General features: G+C 40.6%; 4 protein-coding genes and 1 pseudogene across 6 annotated transcripts; 2 read left to right on the plus strand and 3 right to left on the minus strand.

Annotated features, from left to right (window-relative positions):
* Window positions 1–19: 19 nt before the first annotated feature.
* LOC123471447 lies at window positions 20–6,240 on the minus strand. The gene is made up of 2 exons (XM_045172776.1): window positions 6,102–6,240; window positions 20–6,038 (listed from the first exon to the last, which is right to left on the minus strand). Exon 2 carries the CDS (start codon window positions 5,810–5,812, stop codon window positions 200–202), a length of 5,613 nt encoding a protein of 1,870 aa, XP_045028711.1. The 5' UTR covers window positions 5,813–6,038; window positions 6,102–6,240; the 3' UTR covers window positions 20–199.
* Window positions 6,241–6,358: 118 nt separating this feature from the next.
* LOC123471457 lies at window positions 6,359–8,304 on the minus strand (annotated as a pseudogene).
* A 4,205-nt stretch (window positions 8,305–12,509) lies between these two features.
* Window positions 12,510–15,841, plus strand: LOC116920373. 3 transcript variants are annotated; one of them, XR_006645931.1, is made up of 6 exons: window positions 12,510–12,679; window positions 13,560–13,763; window positions 13,830–13,992; window positions 14,070–14,207; window positions 14,299–14,394; window positions 15,055–15,841. XR_006645931.1 is itself a non-coding variant. In XM_045172814.1 (5 exons), coding segments are annotated over exons 2-5 (381 nt in total). In that variant the 5' UTR covers window positions 12,514–12,679; window positions 13,560–13,761; the 3' UTR covers window positions 14,377–14,782. The 3 variants fall into 3 exon arrangements, 1 of the variants encoding a protein (XP_045028749.1); XR_006645930.1 differs by lacking the exon at window positions 15,055–15,841 and adding an exon at window positions 14,789–14,843; XM_045172814.1 differs by lacking the exon at window positions 15,055–15,841 and having other exon boundaries at window positions 12,514–12,679; window positions 14,299–14,782.
* A 1,439-nt stretch (window positions 15,842–17,280) lies between these two features.
* LOC123471458 (astacin-like metalloprotease toxin 5) lies at window positions 17,281–19,186 on the minus strand. Its single transcript, XM_045172800.1, has 9 exons — window positions 19,026–19,186; window positions 18,809–18,956; window positions 18,631–18,703; window positions 18,374–18,532; window positions 18,165–18,282; window positions 17,908–18,083; window positions 17,745–17,810; window positions 17,572–17,684; window positions 17,281–17,457 (listed from the first exon to the last, which is right to left on the minus strand). The coding sequence occupies exons 2-9, from the start codon at window positions 18,935–18,937 to the stop codon at window positions 17,419–17,421; spliced, it is 873 nt and encodes a 290-aa protein (XP_045028735.1). The 5' UTR covers window positions 18,938–18,956; window positions 19,026–19,186; the 3' UTR covers window positions 17,281–17,418.
* Window positions 19,187–20,620: 1,434 nt separating this feature from the next.
* Window positions 20,621–23,898, plus strand: LOC123471450 (EGF and laminin G domain-containing protein-like). Its single transcript, XM_045172789.1, has 8 exons — window positions 20,621–20,879; window positions 21,341–21,913; window positions 21,992–22,150; window positions 22,258–22,459; window positions 22,536–22,690; window positions 22,750–22,951; window positions 23,030–23,281; window positions 23,336–23,898. The coding sequence occupies exons 3-8, from the start codon at window positions 22,025–22,027 to the stop codon at window positions 23,815–23,817; spliced, it is 1,419 nt and encodes a 472-aa protein (XP_045028724.1). The 5' UTR covers window positions 20,621–20,879; window positions 21,341–21,913; window positions 21,992–22,024; the 3' UTR covers window positions 23,818–23,898.
* Window positions 23,899–23,933: the final 35 nt, after the last annotated feature.

A 23,933-nucleotide genomic window follows, 5' to 3' on the forward strand; every position in this document is an offset into this window, starting at 1 on the left:
ATTGCGAAAACATGAGCAGTTTCTGTGGAAATGTAAGGCACGTGTATTGAACGAGAATTTTATGCAAATGTTGAAGGTCGATTACATTAAAGGTTGTTTAGAGGCAGGAATAACAAAAAAAAAAGAAAACTTTTCGTGCAAAGTGCCAATGGGGAGGGTAATGAAAGGCCCTTTTCCCCACCGTTTCCTACCTTTCCCATCATTTTTTTTCAACTTGTCGACCCTTTGACGTTGGTTTCCACCACCACCAGCACAAGCAATCATTCATTGGTTGACAGTTGCACGGTTCGGTGGTAGCGTCCAGTGTATAGCGTCTCGAAGAGAACAAACTACTTTCGAGTAGGTGCTCGATACAGTCACGATCCTCGTCACTTAAATGGGTGAGTAGAGCATTAACTAATTTTTTATCTTGTTGTAATTCGGCTCCAAGTAGAACAATTCCCATGCAGTCTTTGTGTAGCACAACTTTCCTTACAGCTCTTTTGCCCAGTTTGTCTGACACGAGTTTCAAGAATTGGTCCACTTTTTCAACCTTGTAGTAGCTATCGAGATATTTGCTCCACAAACTAATCTGAATTGTTTTTTCTCCGTGCTTTTCGGTGTGTAATGATAAAATAGTGTTCACTAATTTTCCAAAGTGATATTTGCCCTTTTTACCGATGTAAAATGGCAAAATGTTGATCCAGTTTCGAACAACTTTTCTCTCAATGAGTAAAGGCCAAGTTAAAAGTACGTTCATTACTTTTGGTCCGTTTTTCATGACGCGTCGTTTAAACTTGAAGTAATTCACCCACGAAAAGTGTTTTGATGCTGCAGTAACTAACTTTGCGTTCTGACACAGTAGAGCCTTGATTGCGTCATTGCTATTGTAATTAAAAATCAATTTTGGAGTGTCATCTTCTAATGATTTCAAAAGTTTGTCGAGGCTTTCTCTGATGTTTGAAAAGATTGGATCGGTTAACTCGTTTTCGAACCACTTTCCCCAGTAACTGACGTTCATTCGATTAAATTGATGGGTTGGAATGTTTGGTGATGTGATGATGTTGATAAATTCCCGCCGTTGGTTTAGAGTAAACCTTGCAATGACGGTTGATAGCCGACGAAATCCCCAGACGTTGTAGTCTAAAAAGCGTTTTGTCCAATTTTGCAGTCCATTCACGTCCACCATTCTCTGGAATGTTTCTTCTTCGATATTGTTCAGTACTATTTCGACTGTTTCTTTCTCGTTGAAGACTAGATCGTTTAAATCAGTGTATCCATTTTGACTGCCATCCTCGAGCAAAACTTGGGCTATGATTTTGAACAACACTTTGCCGTTCTTCAGAGCCAAGATGGAAGAGCTGACAGATCCATCAGATTGCGTGGTTTTAAATGAATCTACGGGCTTTTCTGATTTCAACAAAGCCATCAGGTAATGTCGCCCTAAGGATTGTTTGACGGATTCAAGAATCAGCTGAAACATTTTGAAGTTACGGAAGCAAACAGCGTCCCACATGGCCGTATATACGAATCCTTTATATTCGGCCAGATGTGTTTTAAGTTCATCAGATGTCAGACTTGTTTCTAATAATGATAATATTTTGTGGCAGATTAGTTTGTGATGACGAGCGGCCGCTACGTAGAAGGGCGTGAAGCTGTCGTCCACGCTGCACGTCCAGTCGCCCACATTGCACGTCCAGTCGCCCACGCTTTCCATCGCCTCCATGTCGCCATTAAACGCTGCCCAGTGAAGTCTAGTCATTCGAGCAGGATCCCTCAATGAATCTTCATCGTCCGCTGCAAAAGGTTGGTAATAATTTTCGAAAACACCCGTCACGAGTGCAAAATGACATAAACCTTCCATCACTCTCGGTCGTAACAGATCTCGTAAAATGTCCAAGGTCTTTTCAATTCCATTGTTCGAGGGAAATGTCCAGTTATCGTTATTGTAATCTTGCATCTTTAATGTGAATTTTATTAGTTCAGTAAAGTTGCGATCGTCGACGTAGATGGACGATAGGAAACGTAAGAATTGGCTTAAAAGGCAGTTGTAATATTCATTAAAGATGAAAAAATGCAGTAATGTGACCGAGGTGTGCAGTGGTCTGAATTTTGATTGTTCGGGGTTCAAAACTTGTTTTAAATTCTCCCCGTTTTTTTCCATAAACTCTAACACTTTTTCCACGACGTCTTTTGACGCCTCATTGTTCCAAACGATGACATAGGAGTCAGGTGAATATCGGAGCGTCATGGGTTCGTGTAACAATGCTTTGACGATACGCTCCACGTCAACAGCGTCTGCGTCGTCGTAATAAGAAAGAACTCTTTGAAACAGTTGACCATTTCTCCAATATAAGAAGGTAAAGAAGGGAAAAGGGTGTTGGAATGCAGACCTGACGACTCGCTTCCTTTCAGTTTCGTTCAACGTTCCATCAAGGCAATTGAGTAAGGTATAAAACAAGTTCTGAGTCGGTAGGGTAAAAATTAAGGCGTTGGTATGCCGATCACAGGGCAGGGCTGTGATGTGCTCTTCTAAACTTTTAGCCAATTTTTGCAATTGATTTGGCAGTTCCGTTCTTTGACTATGTCCTGTCTTCAGCATAGAATTCAAGAATACCCTTACTCCGTGATAGTGGCCTTCAACTAAGATTTCATTAACGACCAAGTCACGTACAGGTTTCTTATCTAAAAGCTGGTTGTCGAATTTGTTGATGTCCATTCCTCTATGCAAATATAGGGCGAACAAGTACTCGGCGTAGGTACGATGTAAGAACTGCACTTTAGATTGCTTGTCACCTTTGCTGCGTACTATTAGTCCGTATTTCACTCCTAAATCTGTTATTTTATTTTCCTTTTCAGATATTTCAGCTTCCGAATGGAAATACTGTTGTTGGGAGGGCCATAGAATTTTGACCTCTTTCGTTTCCACAACGAGTGTCTCTATGGCCAATTTAGTGAGATGAGATTCAATGTCATCGATCAAGAAATCGATGGCGCAGCTCCCGATTGGATTTAAACTTGACGATTCTGCCTTTTCTTCCCGAAAGATGCGACGTTTGGTATCCAAAAGACGTTCGTACAGACTCTTTAAATCGAAGTGTTGATGCACTAGTGTTTGACATGCTGCTACGTTATTGTTTTTGATTTGTTTTTCGAGTTCAGATTGATAGCACTCGGCTAGAATTCGACATTGCAACGGAACTCCAATGAAGGCTCTCTCTTCATCTCTTAGAGTCTGAGATACTCGGTGAGCTAACGATTCTGCGAAGGTCTGTATGATAATCGACTTGTTTTCCATTTCCATCTCTTGTAAATTTGATTGCCAATACCTGACTAAATAATCAATTTGGTCTTTTTCAGCCAAGATTTGCAGATGATGAGCCAATTGAGATAACTCGAATTGTAATTCGTCTGCAATGTGGGGCCTTGTCGTTACGTAGAGTTTAATCGTTTTCTTCCTGGCGAGTATTTTCATCAAACGAATCACGTTCTGTTGACAACGATGGCTTATTTCATCGAAGCCGTCAAACATGAAAGCAATTCTGTCTCCCGTTTCTATTCGGTGCCTCAACAGTGAACGAGAAAATGGGCTTTCATCTTCAGCGATGTGCAACTGTTTGACAAAGAAATCAACGACTTTGTCTGCTGTGACTAATTCGAGGAAAGCTGTTTGCTGCTCTACGAGATTGATTCTGATGATCCAATGATCTGGTTTTACTCTTTTCATTTCCATGTAGTAGTTGGAGAGGATAGTTGACTTGCCTGTTCCAGCCACTCCGGATATGATCACAATCTGAATTCGTTCTCTTCCCTCATCCAGACAAATAAGTTGGCTCTCGTCGATGGCGTTTGATGGCTTTCCTTCATCCGTAAGATTTTTTATTTCTTTCCAAATGGATTCACGATCTTGGTTTTCAACAAACCATTTAATTTCACCTTGTGGAGTGATTCTGCATTTCTCGTGGAGTTCATTTATCGTACACTTTAAACGTTCTGCTAATTTGTTTTCGAAAGATTCGTGAAATACCATCGTCAACTGCCTCTTGATGTACAAGGATTCTTCGCATTCTGATGTATCCGGCCGGGGAATGTTGACGTCTTTCTTCTGGGACAGCAACTCTTCTATAGAAAGGTAATCGATGACTTTGTCCGGTTCGTTTCCAACCAGATCACCAACGGTTAGAACTGTTCCTTGGAACGTGATTGTTTTCTCCAGGACAGCATTTTGGAATTTCTCATTCAACTCTTCAAAAGTGATATCGTCCATCATTCCGGCAACTCCATTGCGACCGATGAAAAAGACCTTGTTGTCCAGGTTTTCACCCGGAACAAGATCTGCGTAATCATCAGCATCAGGTGTTTCGTTTTCGCAAACGACGATGAGAAGATGGTGAGAATCTGTTTTTAATTTCAAAATGTTTTTCCAACGTTCTTTGTCGTCCTTGTCTTCTAGACAACCCAGGATCGTCATCAAAAAGCTTCCACTTCTATCGTATTCCGGCAGCTTCCGAATGGCTGAGACGACTTTGACGGCTGTATGCTTCGGTGCTGGTGTGGTAATTCGTTCAATCCTTTTGTTATTGGCCAGCAAAGCTCTTAGTTTATCGGCCATTTTATCAATGGCGACGTCGTTGAACCCGACTTCATTATCCAGTTCTTTCTGGTACTTTAGTGAGGTAGTTGTAACACCAGCTAATAAGATTTTCTTACTTCTTTCTGGTTTCAGCCAATAGCCCACTTTCTTGTTGGAGAATTCATTCTGCATTTCATCCAACAAACGGATCGTTTGCTGTTCGCACTCTTCGCGGGGGTAGTACTTGCTCATATCTTGAGCTTGTAAAATGGCTTTTAAATTGTTTACGTTTGGCGTGTTAACCACAAACACCAATTTTTCAAGGAATGCGTCTACGTCTTCCTCTGAGATTTTTGACGATAACGGATTTTTTATTTCATCATCCGATCGCCTTTTTCCGAATTTGTTGTTCAATTTGAATTTCCAGCTTTTCCAGTCATTTTCTGGCAAGTCGCTAAGAGTTTGGCGAAGTTGTTGAGCGCCATTGGACAGACTCTCTTTTCCGTTTACGAAATCTTCATGGAACTTTTTGGTGGCAGAATCGATGACTTTTTCTTCGACTAAGGCAACGTGGTAGCTACTGAAGACTCCAGTCCTTGTATCAGTTGTTTGTTTTTCTAGTGCACAGGTTTTCAATGCCTTGGCAAGAATATCTATGTCTGAGCCATTGTCTGACCACTCGTTTAACACTTTTCGTCGCAACTCTTCTGTGAATTTCAATTTATAACGAAGTGTCTTTTGTTGCGGACCAAACTCTAGAATGTCTTCAGGCTGGTCGTTAATCGACACCAACTCGATGCCATTTTTCTGGACATCTTTGAAATCGAAACCGATGTTTGTGCAAAGGATGCAGTCGTGAATGTCTTCGCCTCGTCTTCTCATCTTGCAGAAGGAACGGAAATATTTTGGTGAGCTGAAATCGCCCCTATCGTTATCTTCGAGAAGTTGGATTGCTTTTATCTTTTCATTCTCGTGCATCTTATGTTTCGACTGCAGGAAGCGGTAGCGCCAATGGTTACCTTCAAGCGTATCGTCTACGACTCGATAACGAATGATCACATCGTCAAATTTACCGCCCAGGTCTTCCCATTCTTTGGTCACTTCAAATTTGTATCCGGCCCCAAGTGCCCGGACGCAAAACAATGTCAACAATCTCCATTCAAAATTCGGACCGTGGCTGTTATCAGGTATCATTTTGATTTTCTTTTCCCCTTCGCCCGCTGTATCATCTTGATTCGATTTCGTCCCTGTTTGCGACATTTTCTTCTGTCTCGCTGTTTCTTCTGTCTGGCTTCTTAAAAGTCAAGTTGTCCAAATCGAAAAAGGCTGGTGTAGGGTTGAATCAAAGAACCGGAAACCTGGTGGTACTCGTGTACTTTGGGAATTATCCTCCTACGCAGCCAGTTAGCAATGCGTGTGACGTAGTACAAACAGTGACGTGTACCGATGGCCTTGTATGACGTCATTGACGATAAGTCAATGCGAGCTGCAGAGTTACGTTGCAAACATTTAGCTAGTTGAAGTTACGTAATTGTGTTTTGTTTCTTACCTCATTGTAATCAGCGAAAATTTGCACTTGAATAAATGAATAGCTAGAAGGGAATTGAGGAAAAACGATTGCTAGAAAACTTGGACGATGTGCAACAAGTCACGAGACAACTTTCGTTCACCACTACACGACACTGCAAATACGCAACTCGAAGCCTGTTCTAACAACCGTCTTTTGGATTCACGGACTGGCCAGAGGCCTACATTCACGCAAGTCGAATTTTCTACTAGGTAATAACAATTTCTAAAAAATCCAAGTAAAGTTGAAGTTTGCGTATTTAATAATTCGTATTTTACAGGCGATATTTTTGGTTATAACTGGAATGTATGTTACACATTTACAATTTGTTGACAGACAGTTGCAGTTCTTCCGTATCACAGTCGTCCGTTTGAGAACGGCCCAGAAGGACAACAGTTCCGTTAAGACTAATTTCCATGGCTATGACGTCGTCTAAGCAGTTGATCCTTTTTCGCGATTCACTTAAATTATTTGAACTGAATAATTGTTCCATCTCTTCCAGGGTTTTGCCTTTCGTCTCCGGCAAAAGAACGTAAACAAAAATGGCGCTTAATAAAGTACATCCGGCGAAGAAGTAAAAGGTCCCATCTTTGCCCATCTCCCGCAACATGTCGGGGAAAAATCGGACCACCACAAAAGTGCAAAACAAATGAAAAGAGGAGCTGATTCCTCCCAATAGCGACCGGTATCGTAAAGGGAACATTTCGCCCATGATGATGAAAGGTACGTTACTGATCCCGCCCGAGTAGGTAATGAAGAAAACCATCAGGGAAACGAGTGGCAGCCAACCGAAATAATCCGTTGCTTCTTGATCGCCCCATTGATGTTGAAAGTAGAAAAATGTCCCCATTGCCGTCAAAGGAATAGACGTGGTAATCGCGGAGACAATGTACAGCATCCGCCTTCCGCACCGATCCACCTGTCAATAACGAATTGATTGATGTTGTTTTGTTCAGCTATTTAACACATCGACGTACAAGAAAACCGGAGGCGACGGTGAAAATTGGTAGTTACCAGAGGGATCGTATGGCAGTTCCATCCATTGAGCCCGGCTGTTTGGGAAGTGATGCTGACTGTGTAGAATACAACGGCATTGATTCCAGTGGTCTGCTGGAACAGCATGATGCTTAATGAGATGGCCAAAGGTTTGACGACCGGACCGGTAGTTAAACAGCGCGAAATTGCTGCATCACCGTGTCATCCTTCTGTCCGCTTTTAATAGCGACACGTTCCTGATGCTCATTTGATCCGCTCGATTTCGGTCTTCCAATATTCGTCCCTCTGGTACGTAATTAACAATTAGCGTATTGTTTCCACAACCTGAATCAAATGACACATTACTTAACACGCAACACTTGAAGGGAACGCTTGGCCTTCGGGATGCCGGCCCTTTGATATGAGCCAGACTGGAGATTCCGGCAGCAAGAAAGATCCGCCTACTAAAGAGGATGGGTAAACATCCGGAGAATCCAAGAGAGGACGTGCCAGTCCACGAAGGATCTGATTAATGTCAACCACACGCCCAGAGCCAAGGAAGCACGCTGTCACGAACCAACTCGACCTCGAATTTCTGGGCGATGGCATCTGCTCACCTGTTTGAACATTAAAACTTCAAATTTTCTATCGTTATTAAATGAATGGAATTGCGTTGTACGTAGATTTGTGCTGGGGTGGAATGGTGCAAATCCTGCTGCGAATCCCATCAGGAATCGGGCCAACGTACAACATCGATTTGTGTTTGCGCGAAGTAGGTGAATCCGGTGATGAAGATCCGCCAATGAACATCATCGCAACATCAATCAGAAGCATTCTTCTGGCCTGTATCGCATCGGCTTGTTGATGAACAGTGAGCCCAGCATTGCCCTGAGCATCGGAAATGAAGCTGTTGTTCATTAACAACTGTAAACGTAAGTCGATAATGGAATAGAATTTTTGTTTGTTTGCTTACATATCCATTGGAAATCGGATGAAGACATTTCCAAAATCCAAAACGTCTGATTTAACGATGGGATGCCGGGAGAACTCCATCCGCGAACGGTAACCCATGGAAAAATAGCCCCATGTTGCCAGCACTGCCACCATCAACTGCGTCCAATCAATTTAATCAAGTGCACCTGTTTAAAGAAAATCTGAAGAGCAAACTCACCTGCGGTAAGACTTTGCTCTGATTCCTGATCCACGGTTTGTTCACGCATCAGTCCTCACCGCTGGCCAATGAACTGGAGTAGATGCGGCGTGAACGACGTGTGTAGTAGTGCCTCGTTCGTCAATGAACTGTAGGGGCGTGACACGATTGTGACGTGCGTGACAACAGCTTCCGGATTTCCTCACCGCAGAATTGGTGATTCAAAAAGAAAACATCATCAAAGACAGACGACAGGTAGGCAATTCTCAATTGGTTATTATGAAAACAGCGAATTGGGCGCCCGTCACGTTTTTCTCATTACGAAGAGGGAACAACCACAGAAGGACTTGTTGCCATAGCGATAGTTCACTTTACGTTTTCAGCAAGAGCATTCAGCACTCTGAATCATGACGCAAGAAAAACATTGCGTAGTCATAACTTCCTTTGCCATTTGCATCACTTTTATTTCAAATGCTTAAAAAAATAGACGGTGCGTTCAATGAACCAATGGTTCGCGGGCAAACTCAACAACAAACCGAGACCGTCATAAATCTAATGGACGTGGGTTAAAGGCGTCCATCCCAAACGAGAACAATTCACGACAATCGACTTAGACGCAATGATTAAACAGGCCAGTTAACGAATTACGGCTGCTGTCGCTTTCTTTCATTAGACTCAAAAAATAAGAGATGATTGAATGGCGCGTGTGGTATTCAGATGAAATCACGGTACCCTTGATGAGCTGAGATAGGCGTGGCCATTGAAGAAGTGCAACGACATCTAACGATCAAATGTTCAACCAGCAATGAGGTAATAACTGGAAATGCCTAAGTTTCTTGCCATTTCAATGTTTGGGCGCATGCAGATAGATCGGTTCGACTGTTGGTCAATGCTGTTAAACACATTTTCAACGACTGACGCGACTATTTAGCAATCAGCTGTAATTTCAATTTACTAACGAGGCATTTGTGGCGATTTGACTTTGGATATTTTAGCTTCAGAGATATGGGTTAACAAACGCTAAAGTTAGTACGCGAAGAAAGAGCAAAGAAACAAAACGCAGGATAGATCAAACGTGTATTGAAGATAAGAGCTGGTAGAAATAAGGAAGCAATCACCAATCATGAAAGGAATTCGAATTTCGGCGGCTGCAAAACTAGAATCTTGTCACCAATAGAATATAATTCAAAACAAATCCAGTCCGAAGGCTTCGGCGGCAAGACTATGCGATGCGTAGTGTAGCCAGGCTGCTTTACAGTAACCACAGTGGACTGGGCTCTCAATTTTTTTGGACGTCCATCTAACAAATCCCAGAGAAACGAATGGATCAACAATTGGTGTGCTTAAATGTCCAAGGGGGAAAAACAATAGTTTCCAGAATGGGGACGAAATTTGGTTTTACCCAAGTGAGACCGATGGGATTTCCCATGGTCGTTCTCCCATTTTTGGCAACCATAGTCGGCCTGAATGGTCAAACATAGCGAAAGCGGGTGAACTGTAATGGCATAAACCGAATCTTTGAAAAGATAACACGTGATCACCAACCCATTCAACTAAAAAAGACAATCGGATTGAAATTACTCTCAAATCGTAAAGCGTCCGGAGATAGAACTGACTTTATCTGCCGGCTTTGGGCTAAACCACTGACGATTTCCCCGTCACGAAACATTGAATTCGCGTTCTTGATTGAATTACCAGCTGCGTTAACGTGAATTCGCTTACTCGGATCGATGTTGTCGTACTTGACGGTAATGTACCTTGTCTTGATCGGGCCGCTCTTGTCCGTGATCGAATCCAATTCGGCGTGCATCAGTTCGTGGACAATGGTCGACGCGTAAACGCATCCGTTGTCGAGACTCAGGTTCCTGGGCGCCTCCAGCCTTCCCCTTTGCGACCAGCAGCTAGGATATATCGTTAGATAATAAATGTGTTGTAATGTTCAATTTGCTTTGAATCGATCGTCGTTTTTGTCTCGCCCTTTGATCGTGCATACATACCCTTGGATAATTAGCCCATCCATTCAACGATTCTCGGCTTCTTCTAATGATTTTAATGTAGTCGCTTTGGGTGCGGCGTGCCACGAAACGGATGCAAGTCTTTGATGGTAAGTTGTCGCGGCGGAGGCGATGGCTCGACGTTCATCCGCCGCTAATTTGTAGTTATCGATTAATTTAATTGTTCAGCAAAAGAGAAATTCATTGAAACTCTAGCACATACTGAAACTGCTGGAGATGACGTAGGGCACTTGTGCGTTGGGCCATTTCGCGTCCGCGTTTTTATTGGCGTTTTTCTCGTCTCCCGGCAGGACGTCGCCGCCCACCAGTCCACTGTGTGGCTGTTTTTCCCACGGTTGAGTGCCATGGTCGTCCATGGAAACTGAATGCAACAGTTGTCAAATCATTCAAACATTTTTTCTATCAATTTAATTCATCATCCTTGATTTGATTTTTCTAACGCTATTTGTAGTAACCGTCGTTACCTGCCTTGCCGTGAACACCGCTATTGAATCTTCGTCGGTTAACGGTCTTCCGGCTTCAAACACGACTTCGTTCTGATTTTTATGAAAAACAACAATTTGGAAAACGGATTAAATGAATTTTTCAAAAACCTGCTGTACGCCATGGACGCAAGAAAATTGAACGTAAGATGAAAATTCATTACTCGGTCCAGCTGGTTATCGTTTTCTGCCCAGACGGGATTGGCTTCAACACAATTGGCCCAGCAGCAGAGCATCGAAACAGCCGAAAAGGAGAATAATAGATAACTGGGACGCATTTTGCTGGCCATGTCGATTTACGGTCTCTGAAATTCATCAGCGTAAAACGCAAGCATTGGCACACCAATTAATACAATTGGCAACAAACTTTAAAAACGAAGGCAACTCACCGAAAAAAAAACTGCGATGTAGTTTGCACGGAATTGCTGCCAGATGAACGATTGTAAACCGAGCTGGTGATGGGCGCTTTATAGGCCCTCCAAATTCAGATTTCTTATTGATAAAACCTACGCATTTTTAGTGCGTGCAAGCCTTGATTGCAGCATATGGTGTTGAACAAACACTTGGACATGCAAACACAGCAATGTAAGCGTGGAAGGGCTGGCAGGTTGGCCAGTTTGGTTCGCCTGTTCATGTCGGAACTGGAAGGACACACGTACATGTCAATGCAGCTGTGATTACCATCGATCAAGCAGCAGCTGCTTCCTCAACCCCTACAAACGGTAGGCTAATCCAAGAGTCGAGCAACGAAGCGAGTATCACCATTGCGATGACCATACGCTGTAACCGTTCGTTCAATTCGTACGTTGCCCATCAAATGCTGAAAAGCTGTTAACGAGACGAGGAAACCGCAATGGTCTGCGGGTGACGTCTTTTCGAAGACATCATGGAGATTCTCTCCCCCCCTCTAAAGTTGCTGCCTCAGATGTTTTTTTTTCTATGTCTCTGCATTTTATAAAACATGAAAGCAAAAGAAAAATCGCCGAACGAGAGAGAGAGAGGTAGCAAAATTCAGTAGATGTTCAAAAGCAAAAATACCTCGAAACCTGTGCAGAGAGGCGGACATAATTTGAGGAGGTTACAGCACATTTTTCTTCTTTTCTCTTACTTCCATAGGAATTCAGTGTGTTTAGAAAGGTCACAGATGAAACGGAGAGAGAGCGGAATGAACAGGGTATTTTCAGCCTTAAAATGATTTTTCTTGGCGTTTTAGTCAAATTTCACGTAACTTCCTCCATGCGTTTGTTTACTTCCGGTGGTAATTCTAGAGACATTTCGTCTCGGTTAGTCTCCCTTTGAGTAAGAAAGATCGATCGTCAGTTTAGTTTTTTTCATCAGAAACACGAAACTCTTTAAATGGTTTATTTAATCATTCATTATCGAGGATTGTTCTAGCACTGTTGTTAATATATACCCCGACCGTAATCCAGGAACTTCAGGAACAATCGAGGAGAGAATTTAAACGGAGTGGAATTCACATTTGGCCTGACTTTAACCGCTTTCACGAATTCATTTGGATTGTATAGCTCATTTGCATTTCACCTTTGATCTATCAAAATCTATTAGGAAAAGCCTTCATTTCGGCAGGTCTGTATGGCTAACTAAGCTCCAAATTTGGACACGAACGGGAAAGAGAAACTATACAGAAAGTCAGTATACTCTTTGCATGTGATTTGTATTGAAGGTAATATACGAAAGCTATTCACCGATGGCGAGAAAAAGAGGGCCGACATTTGTTTTTCATCTCATTTCTTTTACTTTTTTTTATGAAAGGTGGCAGTGTGAAGGCAGTGACGGCAGTTGTTAATTGCAGTATAATCCCTTCAGCTTTTGGATGTCCGTCTAACCAATGACCAAAGCAACACAAGATCATTTTTGAATTGGGAGAAATCAATGAATGACGTCAAGCAAAATGGCGAAGAGAATTTGCTTACCGCGGTAAGTCCACTATTATTTCCCATGTTCGTTTGCCGGTTTTCGTTAGCATAGTGGGTTTAGACGGGTTGATGGCGAAGGTGTACGCACTGTAATGCATAACCGAATCTGAAAAGAGATGAACGTGCAACGTTTTAATCGTGCAGTTGAAGGTAGTGGTCGATCATGCGCTAATTACTGATATCGTAGTGTCCAATAGTGTCAATGATTGCAACCATTTCGCTCAAACAGAGGGCTCGCATTTGATGCCAGCATTTTTGTTGGCGTTCTTCTCTTCCGGGCGTCTCCCCCGCGTCACCTGCACAGTCGCCCACCCGTGCGGTTGTATTTGCCACGGTTGAGCGCCATGCTTGTCCAAAGAAACTAAATCGAACATTGTTAATTGTCGATTGTAGATGCTGGAACAGCCGAACAGGTCCTGTGTGTAATGCGGAAACTGTGGAACGGATAGCATTTGGCGGTGTTGATTCGAATGATGATTGGTTCAAGTGAGAACGTCTGACCTTATTTGTCGCTTCGTTTCTTGTTTCCACGATGTGTCTGTTCAAACTAACGGCAATTTCTATTCCACTCAAGGGCGTGTAATTTGTCCACGTGGACTCATTTCAACTCGCTTATACATTGTAAACTCTCTCTCTGAACAAGAACGTTGACGTGGAGTGTGGTCTAAATAAAGGGAATTTCCCACTTACGAGTAATGAAGACGTCTGTGAAAGGCAGAAATGCAAATGAGCTATTCGGGAACGATTGCGTTCTCTCCCTGTATCGCGGTTGATTGCACCTGCCTGAAAAGGGACTGGTTTGTTGAAGACAATCGATTTGAGCAAGCCGAGACGTTGAGTGGTCACTTTGAATAATGTTAAAATTGATTTCATTTGAAAAGGTTTCGGTGGCAAGTGCAACGGGGAATGTTGACGTTGGCATGAAAAAGGGGGCAGGACCAATGCGCTCTTGACTCTTTAGTTTGGTGCTTACAGTCGTTTGTTCCAACCAGAAAGCGACGTGTTTGTTGAGAAACAGTCGTGTTTCAGACGCATCGTTGGAAACACTTGATTTCTTTATTACGTAACCAAACTCGAAGAAAAATGTAGGAATAATTTCATGACTATATCACGTTCAATGATTCAATCGCTAATTTTGAATTGGTTTTAAGGGATCATTTTTCGTCTGGAAATGGAGTTCAAGCGACAAATTCAAACGCAGAACCGGTAAAAAACAATGCAGCTGATTTATGTAATGTCAAGCAGAAACAAAAGCATTCAGTGCTTTGCACCGTGACGCAAGAAAACATGCGCATGCGCCAAACCATTGACCAAGTAATTTCATCCTTTCCTCGTATAATTAACAGAAAAGCAATTTTACTTTTCTTCAAACATTAATCATTTGAAAATAGACGACGCGTAAAATGAACCAATGGATACGTCAAACTCAACAACAAACTGGGAGCTTCATAAAGCTCATGGACACGCTCAAGGCGTCCATGCCGAACCAGAACAACTCACGACACAATTTAGACGCAATGATTAAACAGGTGATCAAATAAAATGTTTATTCCTTTCAATTTTGCTGCGTTGGACTTGCAAACATTAAAGATGTGATCCAATGTGGTGTGTGATATTTAGATGAAAGATCGGGAGTCCCGATGGGCTCAAGAAAGGCTGGCCTTTGAAGACATGCAAAAACGTTCGACGACTAAATAATTTTCAGTCAGCAACGAGGTAACTTGAAATTCAGGTATTTTTTTTGTGCACGTGCATGTAGACCGGTTTGACTATGTGTCAACGTAGTTGAGTTTGATCCAATTCGATTAGTGCGGCGGTGAATGACCACAGAACGTGACTGAACGGTAAATTAACTGATTCAGGTCACTAACCTGTGGAAAAAATTTTTCTTTAAAACTATTGTGAGTTTAACCCTCAGGCGTCTGGGTTGGGGTGGGTCGGAGAGAAAACCGGTTCTAAAACCCGATTTTGGGAGAATGGGGAAAACTGTGTGTCAAAAAATGTTAACAATTATAGGAATGAATATGTCTTTACAAGATCTATCTAATTATGTAAAAATATTGCTTACAAAATAATAATTGGGAAAGTAAACCGCTTCGCCCTATTTCAGGTAGGTCACTGCGGTTAATCGGGTCGAGGTACCCCTCTCCCTCCCCCTAATACTACTGAATTTTTCAATAATTTTTTGCGGGAGAACTATAAGACCAAAATCTATAAATGTTACAGAAATTGATAGCTCCTGATAAGAGCTATGTATTTCTGAAAAAAAAAAACATAATTTTCATAAACAAAAAATTTTGGAAAACAAGTTGGCAAAGCAATTTTCATTTTAATAAAAACTTTTTTGTGTAAAATATTTGTTAATATATTATATAGAAATCACCGGAATTCCGGGTGGTGACCTCGGTGATAACAAGGTTTAAACGAGGAAAGGGTTCAATAACTTGTGTTGAAAATCCATCCTTGAAGTGCCGGTAACGGCCGCTTGTGGTGCGAGTGTCCCACGTTCGCAGGGTGGACTTCTATCTGCAACCATCTGTGCGTTGCATTCATCACGTTTGCAACGCTTTTCATCATCGAGTTGAAAAATATCGTTACTGTCGCGCGCGAATCATTAGTCGTTTTGGTCGGTACATTTGGCTTGCCATAATCTTTACCCAAAAAACGCTGGTGTCCCGGACAACGTGACGTGAGTGGGTGTAACACGAATATTTTTGTTAGTCTTAATATAAACGGAAGTCGGTAAATGTTGCTATGATAACGCCACGCTGCAATTGTCGTTGAGGCTTTGCGTTCAGTGGTTTCCTGCGTCTGTTGCTCGTCAAATGTTGTAATTATTTTCAACGAAACGCGTTAACCGCTATACTTAGCAAACATTATAAAGGAAAATCAAAATCGCGCAGAGAGGGATTGCAAAATCTGCATAGATGAACCCAATACAGCGAATAGGTGGCGCGCAATCAACTGAGGGGGGAGGACTTAACGAATTTTGGTTCCTCTTTCTCGTAGTACTGCCATCTGTTTGGCATCACAGACGGAACGGTGCGCACAGACACGTGGAATCAGAGGTGGAGTGAAGAAAAACTCGTCTCTCCTTTCTTTCTTGCGAATGTAAAGGAGAAAATGAAAACAGGTGCTAATAGAGTTAACGAATGGGAGAGAACTTGTAACGGTGCAAGCCCTTCAGTGGATCCTATCTTTTAGGAAAAATAAGATAAGATAAGATAAGATAAGATACTTTTGGTATCTTTTCTGTATCTTTTATCTTGTAAAAATTTCAAAAAAAAAAAATTTTTTTTTTTTTTAATTTAAATTTTTTTTAAAAATAAATTAAAAAAAAAAAAAAATAATTTTTAACCCCCAAAAAAAAAAAAAATAAAAATAATAAATATTAATTTTTTTTTTTTAAAATTTTTTTTTTTTTTTTTTTTTTTTTTTTTTTTCTTCTACTCTTATCATATTTATTTTTTTATTATAAAAAAAAAAAAAATAAAAAATATAAAAATAAAATTTAAATTTTTTTTATTTTTATTATAAAAAAAAAAAAAAAAAAAAAAAATCTTAAATTAAATAATTTTTTTTTTTTAAAATAATTAATTTAATTAAAATTAATTATTTAATAAAAATAAAAATAAAAAAAAAAAAAAAATTTAAAATAAAATAAAATTAAAAAAAATTAATATTTTTTTAAATTTTTTTTATTTTTTTTTTTTTTTTTTTTAAATTTTTTTATATTTTTAAAAATTAAAAAATTTTTAAAAAATTTTTTATTTTAAAAATTTTTTTAAAAAATTTTTTTTATAAAATTTTTTTAAATTTTTTAAAAATTTTTTAAATTAAATTTATTTTTTTTTTTATTTTAATAAAAATAAAAAAAAAAAAAAAAAAAAAAAAAAAAAATTATTTCTTTTGGTGACGTCACCTGTTAATTTTTCTCATTCAATGCAGTCGTTGATCAGTTGTCACGTTGAGAGGTTCCAGGACTTCCTCGTCGACGCTTTGCATAATGACGACAGTTTGTCCCAATCGTTTTCGTTATTGTGTTTCATTGCGAACGGGTTGTGCTATAGTGATTCGCAGAAATAAAAAAACGAGACTCGAATCTAAAGTGAAAGCCTATTGACTTTAAATCAGTCTGACACAGCATCCACCAATTCCGGAATGAAAATAACAACAACACACGTCCTTCTCTTTGCTCAGGTATTCCGTTGTTGATTATGTACAACATTTCATTCACATTCTTTGCGTGTTCAATAGACCTTTGTTTGAAATTCATTACTCGTTAATTCTACAACCAGTATGTTGAAGTCTATTATCTATTCATTTGTTTGCAAATGTTGAAAACATCTTTGGCATTCAGCCATTTGGCCTTGGTTTGTCACGCACGTCACAAACTATAGTCAAGGGGTTCATTCAATTTTCAAACAACGCACGTCGTTTTTTCCACGTTTACGTCTTTTGGTTGGTGCTAGATCATCACGACAAAGAATCCGTGAATCGAGAATCTTCAGCAAACGAATGATTCCTGTCGATTTTCTTTCGTTAGACTCACAAGCAAATGAAATGAAAATGGCGCAAGCAAACAGGAACGAACATAAAGCATGCAATGCAAGTTAAATGTATTGCAGGGGAGTCATGTAAAACACAAAAGCCATGCACTAGCAAGAGGAGGAGCCTTCAAATGATTGTAGTCGGTCATGTTTAACTCAAAGATGGTGTCCAGTGAAAGTGGAGCAACTACTATTTGCAGTAAAAGGTTTTCAGTTTTTCAACATCCATCTAATGAATGACCAGGAAAAGAAAAAAAAAAGAATTTTCTTTGTGAATACAACGTATACAACAACACATAAGACAAGTAAAGGCAGGTTAGAATGTGCTGTAAAATGCGTTTACCGCAGTAAGTCCATATTCATTTCCCATAGTTGTTCCTCCCGTTTTTGTTACCATGGTCGGTTTTGAAGTGTCAACAGCGAAACTGGAGTAAGCATTGTAATGCATAACCGACTCTGAAAAGAGGTCGACAATCAGTGTAACCACACAATTGAACAAAACCACGCACTAGTTACTTATATCGTAGCGCCCAATAGAGTTAACTGCATCTGGCCGGAGTGGCTCGAACCACTGACGATGTTCTGCACCGACCGATCATTGTCGCGTTGCGATCGAATTCAATTTAGTCAAACAGTCTCAACATCGTTCAACAACGTTAAATTAAACATATTTACTTACGGTTTTGGATGTTGTCATATTTCACAATGATGAATTTTTTTTGATCAGGTCGTTGATGTTCATGATCAAATCCAAGGGCGTGCATCAGTTCGTGAACGACTGTCGCACGGGAAACGCATCCGTCGCCGATACTCAGTTCCTGCACGCCTCCAGCCCTTCCTTTTACCGACCAGCAGCTGATTAAAAACATTTGCATGATAGCATTATTGAAATGAAACAGTTTGCTGATAATTCCTTGTTGCGATTATAGGTCATACCCACGGCTTCGAACAATTTTTACATAGTCTTTTTGAGTACCACGTGCCACGAAACGGATGCAAGTCTTTTGATGGTACATCGCCATAGCAGACGCGATGACTTGGCGATCTTTAGCCGCTATTATTATTTTATTTTTATTAGTTTAGAATAGATAGAATTGTTTCAGGAAAAAAACCAAAAATTAATTAATTTTAAGAATAGTACGTACAAAAACTGCTGGAGATGACGTAGGGAACTTGCGCGTTCGGCCATTTTGCAGCCGCATTTTTATTGCCGTTTTTCGCGTCTTCTGGTAGTAAATCACCGCCCACCAGTCCACTATCTGGTTGATGTTGCCACGGTTGGGTGCCTTGGTTGTCTATAGAAACTGAATTCAACATTAATCGAATCATTAGAGCATTTTGAATTGACTTCATTTATTAGTCTTAAATTGATTTCTTAGTACAGGCATTGTGAAGTTGTTACCTGCTTTACCCTGGGCATCGCTATTGAATTCTTCATCGGTAAACGGTTCACCAGCTTCAAACGCAACTTCATCCTGATCGATTCCATACAGCAATTAGAAAATGATGAACTGGATTTTTGAAATAATCTCTAGCGCTACGTATATAGGAAATTGAATGGGAGGTGGCAAAGATCTTACCCTGTCCAGCTGGTTATTGGTTTCCGCCCAGACGGGATTGGATTCAACTAAACTGGCCCAGCAGCAGATCAACAGCACACAAACAGCCGAAAAAGAAAACAGATAACTAGGGCCCAATTTGGTAGCCATGTCGCTTCGTGGTACGTCTCTAAAATGGATCATTTAAAACTTAATGTTTTGACGTCATTCGGTAACAGCATAGAATGAGATAACTTACCGAGAAAATTGCGATACGGCAACTGAGTTGCTATTAAAGGAATGATGGAAAACACGGCTGGTGATGGTCGCTTTTTATAGGACTCAAAAGATCCGGATTTTAATGATACACCTACACGTTTATAATGCACAAGTCTTTGTCGGAGCAGATGCTTATTGGAGCAAATACTGTGCTATTTAAATACAGCCATGTAAACACAGTGGAAGCTGGTAGGGTAGTTAGCCATTTGAATTGGAATGGCTGTTCAGTTATGAACTGAAGAACACGTGTACATACAACATCCGAACGAATATTTTTTGCTACACCCACACATTAATGATGCCCTACAGTGTTGGTCAGAGCAGACGGTATTGGAACAGATGCTGGGACTTGTCAATACTGGAAATGGCAAGGTTCGGTACCAGGTGGTTTTGATTCGAATGATGTGCGGTTCAAGTGAGGACGATTGATGTGTGCACTTGCATATTGATGCAGCTGCGATATCAATTAATCAAGCGGCAGGTGTTGCTCATCTTCCCTAATTGGTCAGTATGCCGGATGTTGTGATTCAGACATCCACGTAAACGTTTCCGGGCCATTTGCTGTGATGAAATTGGAAGTTAACGGTACGAGTTGCAACCACTACGTAGCACTGGAACTGTCCTTCGATTTTGTTTTGTTAACACTTTAAGAATTTGATTATAAACATATGTTTCTCTACTATTACCAATCAAAATTTGGATCTGGTCAAGAAAACTGTTTACATCAAGAGATCCTCATAAAACTATTAGTGCCTTACGAATACCAGTTTTTAAAATGGAAATTTAAAAACTTAAACAGCTTTTTGAATGGAAATACATAGACATTTAGAGGGATTTTTTAAGGGGGTACCCCGGGTATGAACCGGGGATAATCCGATCTGCAGTCGGATGTTCTACCACTGAGCTATGCCCCCTATTGTTTGAATAAGGAGATTCGTCCGCGGACATTTACAACTGCGGATATTCACCAAGTGTTTACGTAGGCCGGTTATACTAACCAGGACTTTGATGAATACTTTTTGTTGAGTTGACCCCATAAAATCTGGGGCAGCTATCCGGTTTAAAGGTGGAGAGATTAAAATGTCTTTCTTTCTCACTCTCCCTTTCAATACACACTTTTTTTCTCATGTTTACAAAATGCCAAAGAGATAAAGAAAACAGGTGTCATGGCATAAAGTAAGGGAAAGGGAGAGAAAGAAAAAAAAAGAACTCAAGTTGACTAATTGTACAATCCCTTCCTCCTAAGGTGACACCATTACCACAGACCATTGTCATCCTACTTTCAAAGGTAACTCGTTACATAACTTCTCTTCTAATGAAAATTAATCTTAACCATTTTGAATTTATTGTGATGACTGTCCACTCAATTTGATTCCTTCTTATTTTCGGATGAACGGTAAACAGTTGAATATGATAGCACAGCACAAACTGTTTTGGATCCAAGGAAAACTTTTCGACATTCGATCGCCATGGGTCTTAATGGTTATACTTTTCTCTGATGCCATTTAGGTAAAGGAAGATTTGATAACATTGAAATGCGAAGAGTAAAAAAAAAAAAAAAAGCGAATCGAAATAACTAGAAAAAGAAAATTGCTCTCTTCCTTCCATTTCCCTTTAAAGGTCATTTTCTCTAAATAGATTCTGCATTTTGTTTTTCATTCGTGGCACGGTGGCAGCAGTCAGACGTAAACAGTTCGCCATTTTGTTTATGTCGTTTCTCGTGACATTTAGCTCAGATTTCTTTGAACGTCGTTAATCATTCAGTGCAACGCCAAGCACGTTCTTAGTGGGATTTTACATCAACGATTTTGTTAAGAACAACAAAATCATGAAGGTAGGTAAGCAGGAAATGCCTTTGTCTCTGTTTATTTTTGAGTTAGGGAAGAAAAGTATGAATAATCCTGGCATTCAAATCATTAAAGATGGCACTGTTGTTTATTGTGGTTGTTTTGATGGATGTTTTATTATTATTTTGGCAAACCTTTCTGGTTGTTCTGTGAGCTATGCAGCACAGTAACACTCGATGGAAAGGAATTTTCATGGGAGTGGTGAACAATTCTGGCCATCGAATGAAGGCTAAAATAGAAATTGTGGCTAGCCTTAACACGATGAATGAAGGGTTAAAAAGTTATGTACAAATGGAACTTGGAACAAATTTGACCAATCAAAGAAAGTGTTAAAGCTAGGGAAGAGAGCAGGTGTGGATGTGGTCACCAGATTGACTGTCCTTGTTGATGTTGAAGTAGAAGCTTTTCGAGCTTTTCGATGGTAAATCGCTTGTGAATTTAAATTTAGCAGGTGGATGCACAAAACCAAGAAGAAACTTACAGTCGGTGAAAAAAAAACATCTAAATTTCCTGTGATTGAATTTGACGGTGTACCATGTTGAAACCTCAATTAAGGATAGTGGACAACCTTAGGAGTCTAAGGTTCTATTTATGGCTCTTCTTCTCGACGATCAATCGCTGACAGATAGACCTACATACCGAATCCAGTCATGTACACCTTCAAGATTAGTTGCCTAGTTTTTTTCATTTACCTGTACAGGTAAAGTCATGGCCCTTGCACCCAGTAAATCTGGATTGGTAATAGTATCAAGCTAACCATTGACCCGCTAACCAAACAGACACTGTCCAGGCGGTTATTGTTTTTTTCAGTTGTGTTTAACGATTATAATTGCTGAATATGTGTGGCCTTTATTCTTGACTTTGTGTTTTTGTCTAATCGAATCTTGCAGAATGGGGCAAAACAAAGACGATGGCGAAAATGCAAACGCAAACAGCATTTAAATTTTCCCGTTTTGTAGTTGTTATCTCATCTGAACGGAAATTTGTCAATAAAGATGTCATCTTCTATATCAGCATCGAAGTAAGTATGAAAGGCAGCCACTGATAAGAACACAAAGGACTTTCTCGCCAATAAATTACGACGCATCTCCTACCAAAGGCACAGAATTCGCATTCAACATTAAAGTGAAACATGGCGCATTTACCTGTGATTTTTATTCCCGTTTGCTTCCTGTTATTAGTGGCGTGGCCGAGCTTCACTGCCGCGACAACTTTGGAGGAATTGCAGCTGCAACTGAATCAATTAAGCCAAAACTATGTAAGAAAACCTTGTCACCATTTTCATTTGCTGTTTCCTGCACTGGGAATTTCGAATTGAACAGAAAAGCTCAGAGAGTGATTCGCTACAGGAATTTGTTATTGCAGAAAATTCTGGAAGAAAAAGTTGCGAAACTGGAAATTGCCCTGCACGTAGCGAAGGAATCGGCAGGAAAAAGTTCAATTTCCCGGACTTGCAGAGAGACCCGATTAGCCGATCCATCGCTAAGCTCCGGAATGTACTGGATCGATCCTGATGGTCAGGGAGTGGGAGACGATCCGATTTACGTCTTTTGCAACATGACAACAGGTATGGGACCATGATGAAAAACCAATAACATTACCAAACTTCAGCTAACGTTAAAAATATAACGATGACATTGCAGGATCGACTGCTGTTCCGCACGACAGCGAATCACCAACGGATGTGGGCCACTGCGCAGATCCGGGATGTTATTCCAAGGCCGTCAAGTACGTCGCCAGCAGCAGGCAAATGCTAGCGTTGGCTCATTTATCTGCCCAATGTTATCAGTCGATTAAAGTACGTATAAAGTTTACTAAACAAATGGATTGCATTTAATAGTTGATTGAATTCATCAGTACGATTGCAACTATGCCCCGTTGAAGTTGAATGATGTTACATACGCATGGTGGAATGATAAAAATGGAAACCCGCAATACTTTTGGGCTGGCAACAATAACCGCGTGCACATCTGCCAGTGTGGGATCGATGGCAACTGCGTCGATCCTGCCACTAAATGCAACTGTGATGCTGCGGCACCAATCCAATTATCCGATGAGGGTGAAATTTTGTTTTGATCTTGATACAAATCAGTAGTTTGTATTCCGTTATTTAATTCGTTTTTTTGTTGTTGCATAGGTGTCGTGACGAAAAAAGATGTTCTTCCAATCACGAAGCTGAACTTTGGTCGCACCCAGTTGGAAACCTCGTCCGGTGTTCACACGTTGGGCCCGTTTGAGTGTACGGGACAGGTAGCTGTCAATAGAATGCCATCCTCTTGCGAAGATCTATGGAAAACCGGACACACGTTGAGCGGATTGTATTCACTGATGGGCGTCTCAATGGTTGAGAGCGTGTACTGCGATTTTTCAAAGCTCCCGCACGAGTCAGGTATGGCCTAAGCATTTGATTAAAAGAAGCGCTTAAAACGCCATTTTATTTCAGGTTTTCAGAAGTGGGTCGGATTCGTAGACATCAAATCTTCTCCCACCTTCTTTTACGTAAGAAGAAAGGGTCGCTTTGACAAATTAAATACTCCCATTCCTTTTGACCATATTATGTTGAACGCGGGAGGGGCCATGAATTGGGCTACAGGAATATTTACTGCTCCTCGAACGGGTAAATACTTTTTCAGCGCGTCTGGAATGGCGGCATATCCAAAGGCTTCCTCTCGGCTATATTTAGACATAAATATATACAAAAATGGTCATTCAATAGCGATAGGTGGTTCTGATTCTTACAGCTCCCACTGGACAGTAGAATCATTTACTCTGCAAGCGATTTCTGATTTGCAAAAAGGGGATAGAATTTGGTTGGCCATTGGGGCAAAAGCAGGGAGCGGTTACATTTATGAAAATGGCTTTTTTCATTTGACTGGTTTCTTGTTAGAAGAAGCAGTTTCAGTTTCATTAAGGGCCTCCAATTGAATGTTGTAAGGCAGTCCTCAAAACGAGTAGAGTGTCAACGCGAAACAGAAGCCAACTTAATAAACGTGCTCTTAAACGATATTGGTGCGAAGTTTTGACTTGTTGGGTCTTTCAAG

The sequence above is a fragment of the Daphnia magna genome, linkage group LG4 (genome assembly GCF_020631705.1).
Source record: "Daphnia magna isolate NIES linkage group LG4, ASM2063170v1.1, whole genome shotgun sequence".
In the NCBI taxonomy this organism is placed as follows: Eukaryota; Metazoa; Arthropoda; class Branchiopoda; order Diplostraca; family Daphniidae; genus Daphnia; species Daphnia magna.